The 15,595-nt window shown below is 55.2% G+C and overlaps 2 protein-coding genes across 6 annotated transcripts; both read left to right on the forward strand.

The window, feature by feature from the left end:
• The first annotated feature begins 21 nt into the window (after positions 1–21).
• Positions 22–9,268, forward strand: FBXO24 (F-box protein 24). 5 transcript variants are annotated; one of them, XM_045541448.1, is made up of 10 exons: positions 22–341; positions 2,525–2,623; positions 2,717–2,900; positions 3,855–4,093; positions 4,303–4,537; positions 5,183–5,341; positions 5,604–5,725; positions 5,980–6,111; positions 8,146–8,316; positions 8,654–9,268. In XM_045541448.1, exons 1-10 carry the CDS (start codon positions 303–305, stop codon positions 9,014–9,016), a joined length of 1,743 nt encoding a protein of 580 aa, XP_045397404.1. In that variant the 5' UTR covers positions 22–302; the 3' UTR covers positions 9,017–9,268. The 5 variants fall into 5 exon arrangements, with proteins under 5 accessions (XP_045397404.1, XP_045397407.1, XP_045397408.1 ...); XM_045541453.1 differs by lacking the exon at positions 22–341 and adding an exon at positions 1,696–2,286; XM_045541451.1 differs by having other exon boundaries at positions 105–365; positions 2,525–2,866.
• Positions 9,269–10,016: 748 nt separating this feature from the next.
• On the forward strand, positions 10,017–15,273 carry PCOLCE (procollagen C-endopeptidase enhancer). The gene is made up of 9 exons (XM_045541454.1): positions 10,017–10,409; positions 11,297–11,405; positions 11,779–12,037; positions 12,914–13,038; positions 13,565–13,701; positions 14,038–14,291; positions 14,530–14,607; positions 14,717–14,887; positions 15,029–15,273. Exons 1-9 carry the CDS (start codon positions 10,315–10,317, stop codon positions 15,193–15,195), a joined length of 1,395 nt encoding a protein of 464 aa, XP_045397410.1. The 5' UTR covers positions 10,017–10,314; the 3' UTR covers positions 15,196–15,273.
• The last annotated feature ends 322 nt before the right edge of the window (positions 15,274–15,595 follow it).

Consider the following 15,595-nt stretch of genomic DNA (forward strand, 5'->3'; position numbering starts at 1 on the left):
AGAAGGGAGGGGGACTAGAATGGAGCGCTCGCCAACGGCCGTCGCTCCAGGCCGTCCCGCCCCGTGCAGCCGCATCCAATCACAATGCTTAGGGCTGAAGATGGAGCCAATCAGGTCCAACCAGGAGGCGGGGACTCTGGCGCTCAACTAGAAGGGATTAGAAGCCGAGCAGGGAGCGCCTACCAACGAAGACCAATCGCAAGCCAGACACAGGCGAGTGACTGTCAAGAAGGCCAATTAAGTTCTCCGGAGGGAACCTGGCCCGGTCTCTTCTCTGAGGAAAGACTCTACCTACCAATAGTATGGGCGAGAAGGCGGTCCCTTCGCTGAGGAGGAGGCGGGTGAGCTAGAACTTTGAGACTGAGGTAAAGAATGTGAGCGCGGGGCGCTGGGCCACCTGGGAGCTCAGTGCGGGGCTGGGGTAGCGAGTGCGAGCCGGACGTATTAGGGAGCTAGCCAGCGTCGAGGGGGTGAGAGAGCTCGAAAGAAGCCAGGTGACTGCCCGAAGCCAGTGCGCAGGCGGCTGTCGCATCTGAAGGGGTCGCGCAGGCTACTTCCGGCTGCGGGGGCTGAGGCCCTGCAAGGGTCTCAGGACCCCCGGGCTGTGTGAGGGCGGGCAGCTTCCCAGAGCCTGGAGACGCCCGACTCGCGGAGGACGGAGTAGGTGGAGTGTTGCCTGGCCTGCCAGCCTCACCAGAGAAGGCTTCCTCGTAGGCAGGGATTGGGATAACCAGACCTGAAGACTTCAGAAGCTTAGAAAGGACCATCACTTAGAACAAGCCCTTCTTTTTACGAATGGAGGAACTGAGGCAGAGTGCAGTTGATGTGTTAGCAAGAGCAAACAGCAAGTTCCTGACAGCTGGCCCTGGAAGCCAGGTCTCAATCCTCCACGCAGAGCCCTTCCCCATCCCCTCAGCTTTCACAGGGGACTTTTTCTATTCACGACCTCTTGTTTGCCTCCTGGAGTGAAATAGAGTGAATAAAGGGGACCCAAGTGCAAGAGGAAGCGGAAAATACTTTTTCTGTCCACTTAGAAATCTTAACTTCCTTTTTAGTGGCATAAGTCCCATAGTCCCCTCCATATGTTGACAGTTGCCCAGCCACAAGGAACTTAAGTTGCTTTCTCCTAAGGCACATCTCAGATGTTGATATTCCTGAACAGTTATTGAATTGTTAAAATTCCATCTTAGGTATCCCAATCTTGCTGTTTGCTAGTCACCATACATAAGGGAGTTTGATCGGGTGGCCAGCCTAGCCTGTTAGCGCAGTGAATGAATGGATCTGTGCTACCTGCAGGGAGGGCCGGTTGTCCTGCAGGACTGAGTTCCTCTGAGCTCCAGCAAGAGCCAGCTAGTCCTTGGATTAGTTGGTGCAGATGTTCTGCCCCAACATGAACAGGCCCAACCCTGGCCTCTGCTGTTTCTCCTCATAGATGTCACTTCTCATAAGGTGAAGCTACTAGCAGAGATTCTGGAAGAGATCCTAAGCTTTCAGAGTAAATCCATCCCTTTCTCCCACCTTAATAGGTTGCCCTTCATACTTGCAATGGTGTCACTGTCCCCCAGGAAAGCAGTCTGCTTTTGGAAGTGTTTTCAAGAGCCTGTAAAGAGTTTGTGCTGAATTGTACCCACTGACATCTGGTGCATGCTTTTGTGAGCTGAGTGGTCATTAGCACCTTTCCCTCTCACCTGTCAAACTGAGTTTATACTTTTTATTTATTTATTTTGAGTTTATACTCTTGAGCTACAAATGTCTGGAGGCCCCAGCCTGCTGAGATGTGAAGAATTCACCAATGTTTCTCTGCAGAGTTAGTGCTAAAAGGGCCTCAAGTGGGCAAACCTCCTGCTACTCCCTGAAAGTAAAGGCCTCATGGACCAGTAGTTCACACTTTATTTCTCCAGTAAAACACATATCCCTGGAGCCTTCAGAGGGCTTGGGATGAGCTAGAACCCAGGAACTGTCTAAAAGATAATTTCCCGGGCAAAGTTAAAGAGAATAGGTCACAGTGGCTGGACAGTGAGGTCACAGAGAGGTTTGTTCGCCCCAGACTCCATGAGGGAGGGGCCTAGGAGGCAGAGGGGCCCCAGAGGTCCCCCAAGCCCAGGAAGGGGACATGGTGTGGGAAAGGCAGCAGGGACAGGGGTCAGGGAGCCGAGTACGGGGGGCCAAGGGGCCTGGAGAGATGAGGGCAGGAGCAGGGAGGGGGCAGTCAGGATGATGAGGAGAAGCCGGAGACGGAAGCTGCCAAAACTCACCGGGCTGTGCGGACGGGAGGAGGGGCTCAGGGTGAGGGAGGTGACCACAAGAGATCGGGGAGGGGTTATTTAGGGCAGCTGGGCCAAGGAACAAGGCAGACAGGGAGGGATGGCCTGTGGACCTGGAGAGAGAGATGGGAGGATTTGACAGCACCAAGCTGGAGTCAGATGAGCCCCAAGATAGGAGTTAACAAAAGACAGGCTGAAAGAAGGAGAAGAGAAGGTGGGACCCTCACGGAACCCCTATGCTCCCCCTTCTCCTTGGGTAGGTGAAGCGGAGCTGCCCTTCTTGTGGCCCAGAGCCTGGGGGTGAAGAGAAGAAGGGGAGAGGGAATCCAATTTCTTTTCAGTTGTTCCCCCCAGAGCTGGTGAGTCCTGGGGGGATATTGAGAATAATAGGACTGGGGGCCAGACCACAGAGGGGCTGCCAATGACCCCTGCTTCCTTGCTCTTCCCCCCAGGTGGAGCACATCGTCTCTTTCCTCCCAGTCAAAGATGTAGTCGCCCTAGGCCAGACCTGCCACTACTTTCATGAAGTGTGCGATGCTGAGGGCGTGTGGAGATGCATCTGTCGCAGGCTCAGTCCACGCCTCCGAGAGCAGGGTTCTGGGGTCCGGCCCTGGAAGAGAGCTGCCATTCTTAACTGTATACCTTCCCCCGAACCTCCATTTCTCCTGGCCTCTGTCCTACCTATTCTTCCTGCTCTGTAAAGTTGCCTGGTGACCTCTGCATTCCCAGCCATCTTTCTAGGGCCCCTCTTCTCTGAAGAAACATGTCCAATTTAAACATACTCCATGGCATACTTCTTCCAAGTCTCTAGAGCCACCCTCCAATAGGCGTCCCACCCATAGCCCCCATTAGCATCCCTGCTAAGTCTTTCTCTGTATTCAAACTGTCCCAATCTTACCCTAGATGCAGCCCTCACTCCCCAGATATGGAGTTTTCCCTCCTCTAAATGAGGGTTTCTCAACTGTGTCACTATTGACATATTGAGTGAAATAATTCTTTGTTGTAGGGGGCTGTCCTGTGCATTGTAGGATGTTTAGCAGATCTCTGGCCTCTACCCACTAGGTGCCAGTAGCAACTCCCGTATTGTGACAACCAGTGTACCCCGAGGGACAAAATCACTGCCAGCTTAAGAACCATGCTCTAAAACCCTTCCCCTCCAGGGAGCCCCTATCCAATTACTTCCTTTCACTCCTGGGAGAAGAGGAATCCAGATAGCAGATCTAGAGCTGAGGGCGACAAAGGGTGACTGGCCTTCCTTGGTCATCCCTTTTCCCTCTTCTTTCTGCCTCTTTTCTGTATCTCTATTTTATTTCTTTAATGTCTCTGATGCAAGGTTGGACCAAAGAGGTGTTCCCTAAGAAGCATATATGTGGCCCTGGGGTGAGGTGGGGCAGAAACTAAAGTTCACACATGGGGTATAATCCAATCTTTCTTTCCACATCTCTTTTGGAAAGGGTCTGTTCCTCAGTCCTGGGGATGGGGAGGAGCTAAATACCAAGATGTCTGAGAAATCTGGTTTCCCCAAGCTCTGACTCATCTCCCTTTTGTCATTTCCATCCCTTAAACCTTCCATCTTCTTCCCTCTTCCAGACACAAAGGGCCTGTATTTCCAGGCATTTGGAGGTCGCCGCCGCTGTCTCAGCAAGAGCGTAGCCCCACTGCTAGCCCATGGCTACCGCCGCTTCTTGCCTACAAAGGACCATGTCTTCATTCTTGACTACGTGGGAACCCTCTTCTTCCTCAAAAACGCCCTGGTCTCCTCCACCCTTGGCCAGATCCAGTGGAAGCGGGCCTGCCGCTATGTTGTGTTATGTCGCGGAGCCAAGGATGTGAGTAGCAGAACCCTGACAGCTGAGAACCCAACCCTCCTCCAGTGACCCAGGCCCCCACGAGTCCTGAGGAGTCTTCCTCAGGACATCTGCCCTCCCACACCAGGAACCTGAAAACAAGTCCTCATTTCTCAACCCAGGACCCAAGTCTCTCATCTCCTGCCCCAGGATCCAGTTGCTCCAGCCTCATTCCCATCCTTTTCCCACAGTTTGCCTCAGACCCAAGATGTGACACAGTTTACCGTAAATACCTCTATGTCCTGGCCACACGAGAGCAGCCTGGGGTGGTAGGCACAACCGGCAGCCGGGCCTGCGACTGTGTTGAGGTCTATCTGCAGTCCAGTGGGCAGCGGGTCTTCAAGATGACATTCCACCACTCCATGAGCTTCAAACAGATTGTACTGGTTGGTCAGGAGACCCAGCGGGCTCTACTGCTCCTCACAGGTGTGGCCTAAAGCAGTGGTTTGCAAATTGCTTCCTGCAGATTCTTCAGGCCCTGACGCAGGAGAGTGGGTGGGAAGCCTTTCCTGCAGCGTTCTGCATGCCACCTCACCCTGGTCTCAGTCCAGATACCTGTGTTTCTGTCTGTCTTCTAGTCCAGGATTCTGCATAATGTTTCATGTGAATAAAGGGCCCTGCTGCCAAAAAAATAGTTTGGAAACCACTGCTCTAAGTGAATGCCTGATTTTTAAAATTCTAATCTCTCCAACCTACATGCCAGGCACCTCACTTTATACCCTAACTATTTCTCACTTTCCCAGTGTCCTCTATGCCTGACCACACCCCCAATCCTGAGACCCTGTAGATTTTTGAATACTAGGAAGGGCCCTAAATCCCTAGATCTCTCACTCAAATTGGATTCTGCCAAATCTAACTGCTAGGTTTTCTCTCCCTCTCTTGTCTTGCCAAAGTCTGGGGGACTTGAGGTCATTCGTTTCTTATTTCATCTCTATTCTTTTTCTTCTATCCCCACTGTAGGGCAGTAAATGTTTCATCCCAAATAGCTTAGGGAGTCTATTAGGATGCTAATGTGGATATCACAGAGTCCCCTCCCCAACATAATTGTCTGTCTTCCCACCACCACCCCAGAGGAAGGGAAGATCTACTCTTTGGTAGTGAATGAAACCCAGCTGGACCAGCCACGTTCCTACACAGTTCAGCTGGCCCTGAGGAAGGTGTCCCGTTGCCTGCCTCACCTACGTGTGGCCTGCATGGCTTCCAACCAGAGCAGTACCCTCTACATCACGGGTAAGAACCACCTGCCTTCCTCTCAGTTCCCCAGCCTTGGACAGACCCTCCAAATACTGATACCCTTCACCCTTATTCAAGCTCTCTGGTGAACCTTCAGGCATCCTAGTGAAAAGATGTGTTTAGGTTCCCAGGCATCATGCTGATGCATTTCTAGTGGGTGTGAGACTCTCTGGATCTTGGAGTTTTTGTCCCAGGTGGGGCTTTATCCCTAGGAAATAGGTGCCCAAAGCTGCTGAGCTGAGGGCTCCTGACCCCCCAGACCAGGGGGGAGTGTATTTTGAGGTGCATACCCCAGGGGTGTATCGTGATCTCTTTGGGACCCTTCAAGCCTTTGACCCCCTGGACCAGCAGATGCCGCTTGCTCTTTCACTACCAGCCAAGGTAGGATCCTGGAGGGATGGGGCAGACCAGAGGGTGGGGCTTTAGGGATTGGAAGGTACTAAGGATCTGAAATATGAGCAGGAATCAAATGATTGATCAGGAGGGACAGGGGACCCAGAGAGAGGGCTAACATAGAGGGCATGGCCAAAAGAGATTAGCTGGGAATGGCACATTAGTGGTTGGGAGATTGCAGAGCTCAGAATTCCTCTGGAGGGAACTGAATGCCCACCTCCCATTGCTAACTTACCTCCTAGATTCTTTTCTGTGCTCTTGGCTACAATCACCTTGGCCTGGTGGATGAATTTGGCCGAATATTTATGCAAGGAAATAACAGATATGGGCAGCTGGGAACAGGGGACAAAATGGACCGAGGGGAACCCACACAGGTGAGACTATTTCCCAGCAATTCTCATCCTGACCCCCTTCCTCCAGTTCCCTAACCCCTGGATCTGTCCACTTCTCCAATTTCCATAGAATCCACTTTCTAGTCCCCAGGAAAGTTAAGCCAGTCAGTACGTAATGCCTGTGGGACTGTTGCAGGTTTTACCCAGGGTTGGCACTATGAGGTCGGTTCTGTGCAGTGCACACTGTGAAGTGCAGTAGGGATTTAGTGAAGGGGTGGGGGGTCTGGGTGGGCTAGAGTAAGTAGAAGAGGTGAGATGTGAGCAGGGCTTCGTGGGTTAGATAGCATTCAGGTGGGGTAGGAAAAGACATTCCATGGGGATGGGGGTGGGGACAAAGCTTGCACATACCTGGGACATTGACAAGACTGGCCTGACCAAAGCACAGAGGGAGCATTAGGAATCAGTGAGATATGGGGTAGTACAAGTGGGCACAAGCCTGGAGAGGTAGAGATTTAGGGAAGAGTTACTGCAAGTTCTGGAGCAGGAGAAGGCAGTCCCCAAGGGGTGACTGAGAACATGTCAGCTGGTCTTAGTGCACAGGAGGGAGAGTGGAAGCCCACTGGGAGGCTGTTGACTGATGGCAGCAATTGAGACAAGGGCCTGGGGCTAGTACCATAGCAACACGAATGGAAAGGAATGGATGTAGGAGATGTTTTCAAAGATAACGAACAAGCCCTCAAAACAGATTAGATGTAAGAAGAAGGATATAAGACAACGCTGGCTCCGGAAGAAAGACGTTATCACCAACAAACATGAGGTTTGGAAAGGGATGTTGGTTTGAGGAAAAAGAGTGTGAATTTGAACTTCCTCCAGTGAGAATAAAACACTAAATTGGAAATGTCTAGCTGGCAATTAGATTCCAAGTTAGAACAAGGTTGAAAGCACAAAAATAGAGATAGAGGAGCAACTGTGGGCAGTAGCCCATGTAGGCAGGGGGTAACGAAGAGATGCTTCTGAGCTAGGAGGCACACGCATACCCCTCTAACACCATATCCTAGAAGCCATGGGAGCAGGAAGTTTCAGACGGGGTGGGTGGAAGGGTGACAATGTGACAACACTGTAGAAGTACATTTACTGACATGGTGGTCATGCAGTATTTTTAGATGAAAAACCATTTATGAAATGGTTTACAAAGTACATCCCATTTTTGTTTAAAAATACACAAGTTACGTGTGTTTGTTTAAGCTATAGTGAAGACTATCTAGCAAGATGTTAATGGTGGTGGGATTTCCAGTGATTTTTTTAATTTTTGCTTGCCAATATTTTGTAAGTTTCCTATAATGACCATAAATTACTTATCTGTGTCTTCAGAATTAAAGCACTAACAGTGTCAGGAGAATGAGCATGCAGGAGAGGTCCTGGGATTTAGCAGCTGGGAGGTCAAGTGCCTTTGGAGAGAGCATGCCAGTAGTGTGGTAGGGAGAGAAGCCAGATCACAAGGAGGTTCAGGAAAGACTGGCTGTGGTAAGGAACAAGAATGTGGTCAACCTCAGTGTGGTCATGTAACCAACATGCTGCTTAAAAGAGAGAGATAGGAGGCAGCTGGCATCAGATGGAAATGTTTTCTCAAAATAGGGTGGCCATTTTGGAAGAGAATGATGTGACAAATTGAAAATGCTAGAGAAGTAAGGTCCTTCCTCAGGGGCGCTAACCTGGAATTGCACCAGGAGGGAGAGGGGCCTTAACCCTGGGGAAGAGGAAGGCTAGTCCTCCCCTGAGGCTGGAAGGCAGTATGAGAGGACTGGCACAGACCCTCGGGCTGAGAACGAGGGGCTAGATAGCAGGCCCTGGCCTTGGTCAAGGTGCTTGCTTATTGTCTGGGGAACAAAAACGAGGTACAAAGAGAAGTATGAAACCCCACGTGGCCAGATTCTTGGGGGCTGCGGGGGTCGGCAGGGGAGGCCTCTTCCTTCCCTAGTTTACATTCTGCCTGGGTCTTCTAGTCACCCTTCTCAGGCGTGGGTCCCCCAGTCACTTGGTGTCTTCCACTCAGGGCCCCTGGCCATGTGTCCTCAGGTACATTATCTGCAATGTCCCATTGCCCTGTGGTGCGGCCTCAACCACTCCCTGGTGCTGAGCCAGGGCTCAGACTTCAGCAAGGAGCTGCTGGGCTGTGGCTGTGGGGCTGGGGGCCGCCTACCCGGCTGGCCTAAAGGAAGTGCCTCCTTCGTCAAGCTCCACATCAAGGTCAGAGCAGGGTCAGGCACGTGGGCAACCAAGGGAGGCAAGAGCAGTAGAGCCAAGTGCCCACAGGGCTGTAGCTGGGACTCCTGCAGGGACCCAGGGGTCCCATTACCCCAGCACCATCCCACCTCCCTTTCCTGCCACGCAGCACGGCTCTCTCACTTAGCAGACCCTGCTGGCCTCATCCGACCTCACATGACCTTGGGACTTAGCCAGCTGTAGCTCACTTGCTGGCTCAGGGCTGATGTGAGAGGGAAGAATATAATAGGCGGGTTAGCCAAGCTCCCTGGGACCCCTGCAATGAAAGGCCCGCTCAGCCACGCCTCTTCTCTCCTCCAAGGTCCCTTTGTGTGCTTGCTCCCTCTGTTCCACCCGAGAGTGCCTCTACATGCTGTCCAGCCATGACATCGAGCACAACCCCTCCTATCGGGACCTGCCAGCCAGCAGGGTGGTGGGGACTCCAGAGCCCAGCCTAGGGGCCAGAGCACCCCAGGACCCTGGGGGGGCGGCCCGGGCCTGCGAGGAGTACCTCAGCCAGATCCACAGTTGCCCCACATTGCAGGACCGCATGGAGAAGATGAAGGAGATCGTGGGCTGGATGCCCTTGATGGCTGCACAGAAGGATTTCTTCTGGGAGGCCCTGGACATGCTGCAGAGGGCTGCTGGAGGGGGTGGCCCAGGCCCTCCACCCCCTGAGAGCTGACCCCCATCTCCTAGCCTCACCCCTGGAGGGAGTCTGGCCCTGGGCCAGGGGCTAGGGAGAGCTGGAATGGTAGCAATGAACACTGTGTGTGCATGGGGTGGAGTCACAGGGGGTGGGGACTGCCAGACATGCCAGGGTAGGGCAGGAAGTTGTTTTGTAAAATGTTCGGGGGGCTGCCCAGGAGGGGCCCCCCAACTTGACTATCATGGACAAGAGATTTGATGGACAAATAGAATAAAAAGCTGAAGCGAGGCCCAGTTTGGAAGCCTGGGGCCTGGGAGGGACGTGGGGCAGGGGCAGGTGGGCGAGGAGGGCAGAGTACCAGCTGCTGTAGCTCTCAGTTGTTGCAGAGCTCAGGCAGGGCACCTGAACCCTCCAGCTCACTGTCACCTTCCCAGAGGCCACTCAGCCTTTTTGACTTGGAAGTCCTGGCCCTGCCTTCTGGAACAACTGTGTCAGCCTATACTATTTGGTTTCCCCGCTTGGATCCTCTGTCTACGAGATTCATCCCCATTGTGAGGTGGCCACTTCCTTCTGACCCCAGAAAGCATCCAGCCCATTTTCCTCATTCCTGTGATGTCCGCCCCCCTCTGCTCTTCCTTGCTGTTACTTCCTGGGCCAGCATGGTCTCATTTGTCCTTTCCCCCTTACTTTTTCTGCCTCTTCCTCAGTTACAGGGACATTCCCTTTATCAACATGCCATGCCTCCCTGCCCCTCTCCTGTACCTCCAAATATATGGGAGAGAAAAACGAATGAGCACAATTTTCTCCTTGGCCTAGCCTGGCCCAGGTGTGGAGAGAAGGCAGTAGCCATTTGAAGCGAAAAATGAGCTGGGGTCAGGGTGGCCTGGAAGGGGGTGAGTAATTAGGGATTGAGAGTCTCAGGAAGCACTTCTTCTGGTGCCCAGGAAGCAGGGAGTGAGGAGGCTCCGGGGCTGGGGGGTTCTCACAAGGCTCAGAGGCTATATTTGCAGGGTGCTCGGGGGCACTGGACAGAGTAGGGTTCCAGATGACAGGACTTGACTCCTGGATTATGGCCTCTGCCCCTCATTGTTCCACCCCCTACTTAGGTCAATATTGATGTGTCCTAGACCTAGAGAGGTCCCTGGACTCACCACTGTCCCAGCTCTACTCTCCCTGTCCCGCCTTCCCCGCCGCCCGCCCCACTGGCCAGTCCCCACGCCCACACACCCCAGGCTGCCTCATCTGGCACTGATTATCCTGCTGCTGCCGCTGCTGCCGCTGCTGAACTCAGCTGCTGCCTCTGTCTAGAGGACCCCAGCGCCTGCCCCCCAGCCATGCTGCCTGCTGCCACAGCCTCCCTTCTGGGGCCCCTCCTCACTGCCTGGGCCCTGCTTCCTTTCGCCCAGGGCCAGACCCCCAACTACACCAGGTAGGTCTCTTGGCATCTTCCAGATAGCTTGAGTGAGCTTCAAAAACCCTGATTCTTGGGAGGTTATGCCTGTGGATCTTGCCGGTTCTTTTGCTGACACATCACCCCCTAGATTTCCCACTGCCCTACCCTTCTCTGGTCCCATAGTCCTCTCCCTCTGTTGCAGGATCATAGTCTCTAGCAGGTCATCTCCGCTCCCATCCTTCTACCCTTTGTCCTCTAGCCTCTTAAGTCTTCCCATCACCCAGACCCTTGGCCCCCCACAGACCCTAAGAGAGCCAAGACTGAACTTGCCTGGCAGCTGGACATCTGGATTTCAAGAAGGAATTAGAGATTGTTGGGGGAGGAGGGAGCAGCGAGTGGAGAATTGGGAGTCAGACACTCAAACAGTTAGCTGGAACAGGACAGGGCAAATGGTGGGAGCTCAGGGACCTGGCCTCCAGGTTCAACTTGAGGGCCATCGCTGTTGCTGTTCCCTCATCGGCCCCTCCCACACCGCCTCGTGGCTGTGTCCACATCTGGAAGTAGTTAGGCGGCTCCTGTCCCCGACTGCCAGGCAGGGGGAGGGGGGAGAGTGAGGAAGGGGGGCAGAGGAGGATTCCGGGAATTCCTCTTGGGGTGGGGGTGGGGACCAGGAATTTCTCTTGGGGTGGGGGTGGGGACTTGGGGGGCTGGAGGCATGGTTGAGTTGCTGGTCTCACTTTCTCCTTATCGTTATCTTTTGCTGGTGTCTTTCCCACCCCAATCCCATCCTGGCCGGCTGAGGCTGCCCTGGGGGTCCCAAAGACCTTTCTCCTTCCTCCCCTGGGCTTTCTTCCTCTAGTCTCTGTGCCCATTACCCCATCTCCATCTCTCCACTCCTGACTGACCCCTCTTCTGTCCTCCAGACCCGTGTTCCTGTGCGGAGGGGATGTGACTGGGGAGTCAGGTTACGTGGCAAGTGAGGGTTTCCCCAACCTCTACCCCCCCAACAAGGAGTGCATCTGGACAGTGACGGTGAGAAGGCCCCTCTGGTCACTACCCCTTATCAAAGTCTCAGAGGCAAAGGCCTGACTGCTAACCTGCCCACCAGCACCACTTTCTCAACCTGGGGTTGGTCTAGGTCCTCTCCCCTCTCTTCTCTGGTCACTGAGGGCATCAGTCCCACAATAACAAGTCCCTTGCACCTTAGCTCTTCACCCTGTACCCAGATTCTGATTCTCCACTCCCAACCTTCCAGCCGTCTCTAATCTCTCCAAAGACATCTTGTCCCTCGCACAAGCCACAAGGTGGGCTGCAGAGACCAGGCCTTCTGCTGTGCCCCTGCCTGGGGAAGGGGAGATGCCCTCTACCTGGGCTGTGTGTGGCCTGACTTTGTGGGTCCCGTCAGGTCCCTGAGGGCCAGACTGTGTCCCTGTCCTTCCGAGTCTTCGACCTGGAGCTGCACCCGGCCTGCCGTTACGATGCTCTGGAGGTCTTTGCTGGGTCTGGAACTTCGGGCCAGCGGCTCGGACGCTTCTGCGGGACCTTCCGACCTGCACCCATAGTTGCTCCCAGCAACCAAGTGACCCTGAGGATGACGGCGGACGAGGGAACGGGAGGACGAGGCTTCCTGCTCTGGTACAGCGGGCGGGCCACCTCGGGCACTGGTGAGACCTCCCTCACCTCCGCCTTCCCCTCTCCTGGCCCCGCCCCGGCGCAGGCCCCGCCCACAGCCCTAACCTCCGCCCCAGACTCCCCGCGCCCGAGAGCCTAGGGCCCCCAATATCTCCCTTACCCACGTTCCTCACTAACTGCCCTTTCAGTCCCTCCTCCCCGTCTTCTCTCCCCCCTCCCGCACCCACCCACCCCCTCTTCCAGGCCCCCCCCCAGGCGCGAGGCGGAAATGGGTCACCGACCCGCGGGTGGAATGGGCGGCCTGGGGTTACTGGGACGGTGAGTAACTGCCCGCCCCCGTCCGCAATCGGGCTCCCTCCGACGGGCACGAGGGGGCACCCCAGGGCTAGGGGACTGTTAGGTTCCCCTGACCAGGAGCCCCCTGCGCCCAGCCCTGGGCTCCCGATTGCGGTCCCATCACCCCCTCCTGGCGGCAGAAGTCTCCCTTGAAATGTTTCAGGCAGGGATTTCCCCAAAGGGGCCTCGGATTTCCCCAAATCCAGGGCACCCTTACAGCGTGGGCTTTCCAGCCTACAAAGGAGACTCTTCTGCCAGGCCGGGGAGATGGGATCTCCCAGGGGAAGAGGCGCGGTGTGGCCGCGGGTCGGGGAGGGACAAGAAGGGAGTATGTCCAGCCAGTTTCTCCTCCCCCTTCCAAGGCCGCCTGGGCGCCGGAGGTCCAAGAGTTCCCTGAGCCGCGCTCCTCCTTGGCCCCCTTTCTGCTAACGTACCCCTGCTTTCCTCCCCTTCTTCTTGTCCCTTCATCCTGAGACCCAGACATCCTGCCCGGGCTCCCAGCCTAGAGCTCTCCTAAAGCTGACCGAGGGTCTCCACTGCCACCCACCCCCGCTCCTGTCTCCCCTCCCCAGAGCACCAGTTTTGCGGGGGGCGGCTGGAGAAGGCCCAGGGAACCCTGACCACGCCCAACTGGCCCGAGTCCGATTACCCCCCGGGCATCAGCTGTTCCTGGCACATCATCGCGCCCCCAGACCAGGTACCGACCCCCTGCCCGGGCTGCCCTTGGGGACCCAGGCGTTGCCCTCCAGTATGCAGCCAGCAAAGATTTATTGAACAACTTTTATGTCCTGAACACTGAGCTTACCGCCGGTGGGCACCTAAACCAGACCCAGGTCCTGCTTGCATGCAAACAAAAAATGTAAAATTACAAGTGTGACGAGTCTTAGGAGAGCAAGGTACACGGTACAGGCATAAACTGTGTGGTGCTGGTGGCGGGGGGGTGGGGTATGGGGGATGGAGATCCATCCCTTGAGAGTGAGCCAGGACGAATTTGCCGAGGAGGACCGCCACGGACGCCCCTGCAGGGTCCCGTGGGTGGGTGTAATCCTCCAAGCTGTGGTGTGAATGTATTAAGGTGGGAGTTCAGGGGGCGTGGGTTCAGGGGACGCAGGAGGGGGCAGTGGGAGCTGCTGCCTGAGCCCAGGAGGCGGCGGGGAGGAGGCGGTGAGAAAGGTGCGAGCGCCCGAGTCCAGCCGCGCAGCTCTGCCTTGGCCTGCCGCCAGGTCATCGCGCTGACCTTCGAGAAGTTTGACCTGGAGCCCGACACCTACTGCCGCTACGACTCGGTCAGCGTGTTCAACGGAGCCGTGAGCGACGACGCCAAGAGGCTGGGGAAGTTCTGCGGGGACACCATCCCAGGGTGAGGGGGCGGGACCTGGGTGGGCGGCGGGTCCCAGCGTCCCCTCTTCCCCAGGTGAGAGAGGAAGGGGACCGCGCGGCAGTTTTGAAAGGTGGGGCTAAGCGGAAGGGGTGAGGTCTGGACCTGTGGGCTGCAAACGGGTGGGCGGAGCAGATAGCCGCCGGGCAAAGAGGAAGTTTAGCCCTGGGCTGGGGTCCACAGGCTAATGGGGCTCTGCGAAGTCGGGAAGCTAGTGCAACTGATGGGAGGGCAGAGGTTAAAAGGCCACCGGGGTGGGGAGGGAGCCGCGGTGCACAGCCCACCCTGACACCGCCCCCAATGCCCCACCACCTGCAGCCGCATCTCCTCGGAAGGGAACGAACTCCTAGTACAGTTTGTCTCAGATCTCAGCGTTACCGCCGACGGCTTCTCAGCCTCCTATAGGATCCTGCCGCGGGGCGCTGTCGAGGAGGGGCCAGCCCGGAGCCCAGGAAAGGACGCCCCACTTCTTGGCCCTGGCACTAAACCGGAAACTGGGCCCAAAGTCAAGGCACCCACCAAGCCCCGACTTCCACCTGCAGAGAAACCAGAGGCAACTCCGGTGGGCCCTGGTGAGTCTGGGAAGGCGGAAGAAGGTGGCACGGACTGAAGGGAGCTGTTTCAAAAAGTTCTTCATTCATTTATACAACACTCACTGTGTCTCCGTGCCAGTGGCCATACTGGGTGCTGAGACCCAAAGCTCGACAGAGCTCTGAACGAATTAAAATCAATGAGGCTGTTATGGGGAAAGTGGTCCTTCCTACTTGCTGAGTAGGTCGTCCTCTACAAACAGCGCCCCCTTCCTCCTAGATACACCCAGTGTCCCCTGCCCAAAGCAGTGCCGGCGGACAGGCACCTTGCAGAGCAACTTCTGTGCCAGCAACTTGGGTAAGAAGCTCCTGCCCCTGATTCCAGCTCCTCTAACCACCCCCATTTACTGGTTCCAGTCCTGTCCTGGCCTCCTGTTCCCTCATCTCTCACCCTGGTTTTCCCACAGTGGTGACTGCAACAGTGAAGTCCATGGTTCGGGGCCCAGGGGAGGGCCTCACCGTCACTGTGAGTCTTATTGGTGCTTACAAAACTGGAGGACTGGACCTGCCCTCTCCACCCACTGACACCTCCCTGAAGTTTTACGTGCCTTGCAAGCAGTGCCCCTCCATGAAGAAAGGTAACAAAGATGTGGAGAAATGGGGAGGAGGGGACTTAGCCACACTAAGATGATTGAGGTGTAGAATGTGAGTGAGGAGATGCCTTGCAAGACTGGTGGCAACCACAGGAGCTCTCAATCCCTTCCTCCCCTTCCCCCCAGGAGCCAGTTATCTGCTGATGGGCCAGGTGGAAGAGAATAGAGGTCCTGTACTTCTTCCAGAAAGCTTTGTGGTTCTCTACCGCCCCAACCAGGACCAGATCCTCACCAACCTAAGCAAGAGGAAGTGCCCCTCCCAACCTGCACCGGCTGCTGAGTCCCTGGCCTGAGACCCAGGCCAGCTCCAGCCCTAGCCCTAGCCCTTGGGTCCCCTTTGTTATCCAAATAAATGTTTCCTAACTGAGGAAGGGGTCATGTCTTCATTTCTATGGTTTAGAGGCCCATCTTGGGGAATTTCTTTTCCTGCTTTCATTCATTCATTCAACAGACATTTACTATACAGAATAATCTTTTAAGAATTAAGTCATATCTTGTCACTCCTTTGCTCAAAACTCTCTTATAATTTCCCATTGGTCTAGGAATAAAATCCAAAGTCTAACTGTGGGTTCAAAGCTCTAGGTAACCTGCATTCTCCCTCCCCCCTCATCTCTTACTATTGTCTCCCTTGCACTGGTCAGTTCCAGTCACCTTGGCCACCTCACTTCCCGTTGCTGGTTTCTAGTACACTTC

Source organism: Lemur catta, chromosome 2 (genome assembly GCF_020740605.2).
Source record: "Lemur catta isolate mLemCat1 chromosome 2, mLemCat1.pri, whole genome shotgun sequence".
NCBI lineage: Eukaryota > Metazoa > Chordata > Mammalia > Primates > Lemuridae > Lemur > Lemur catta.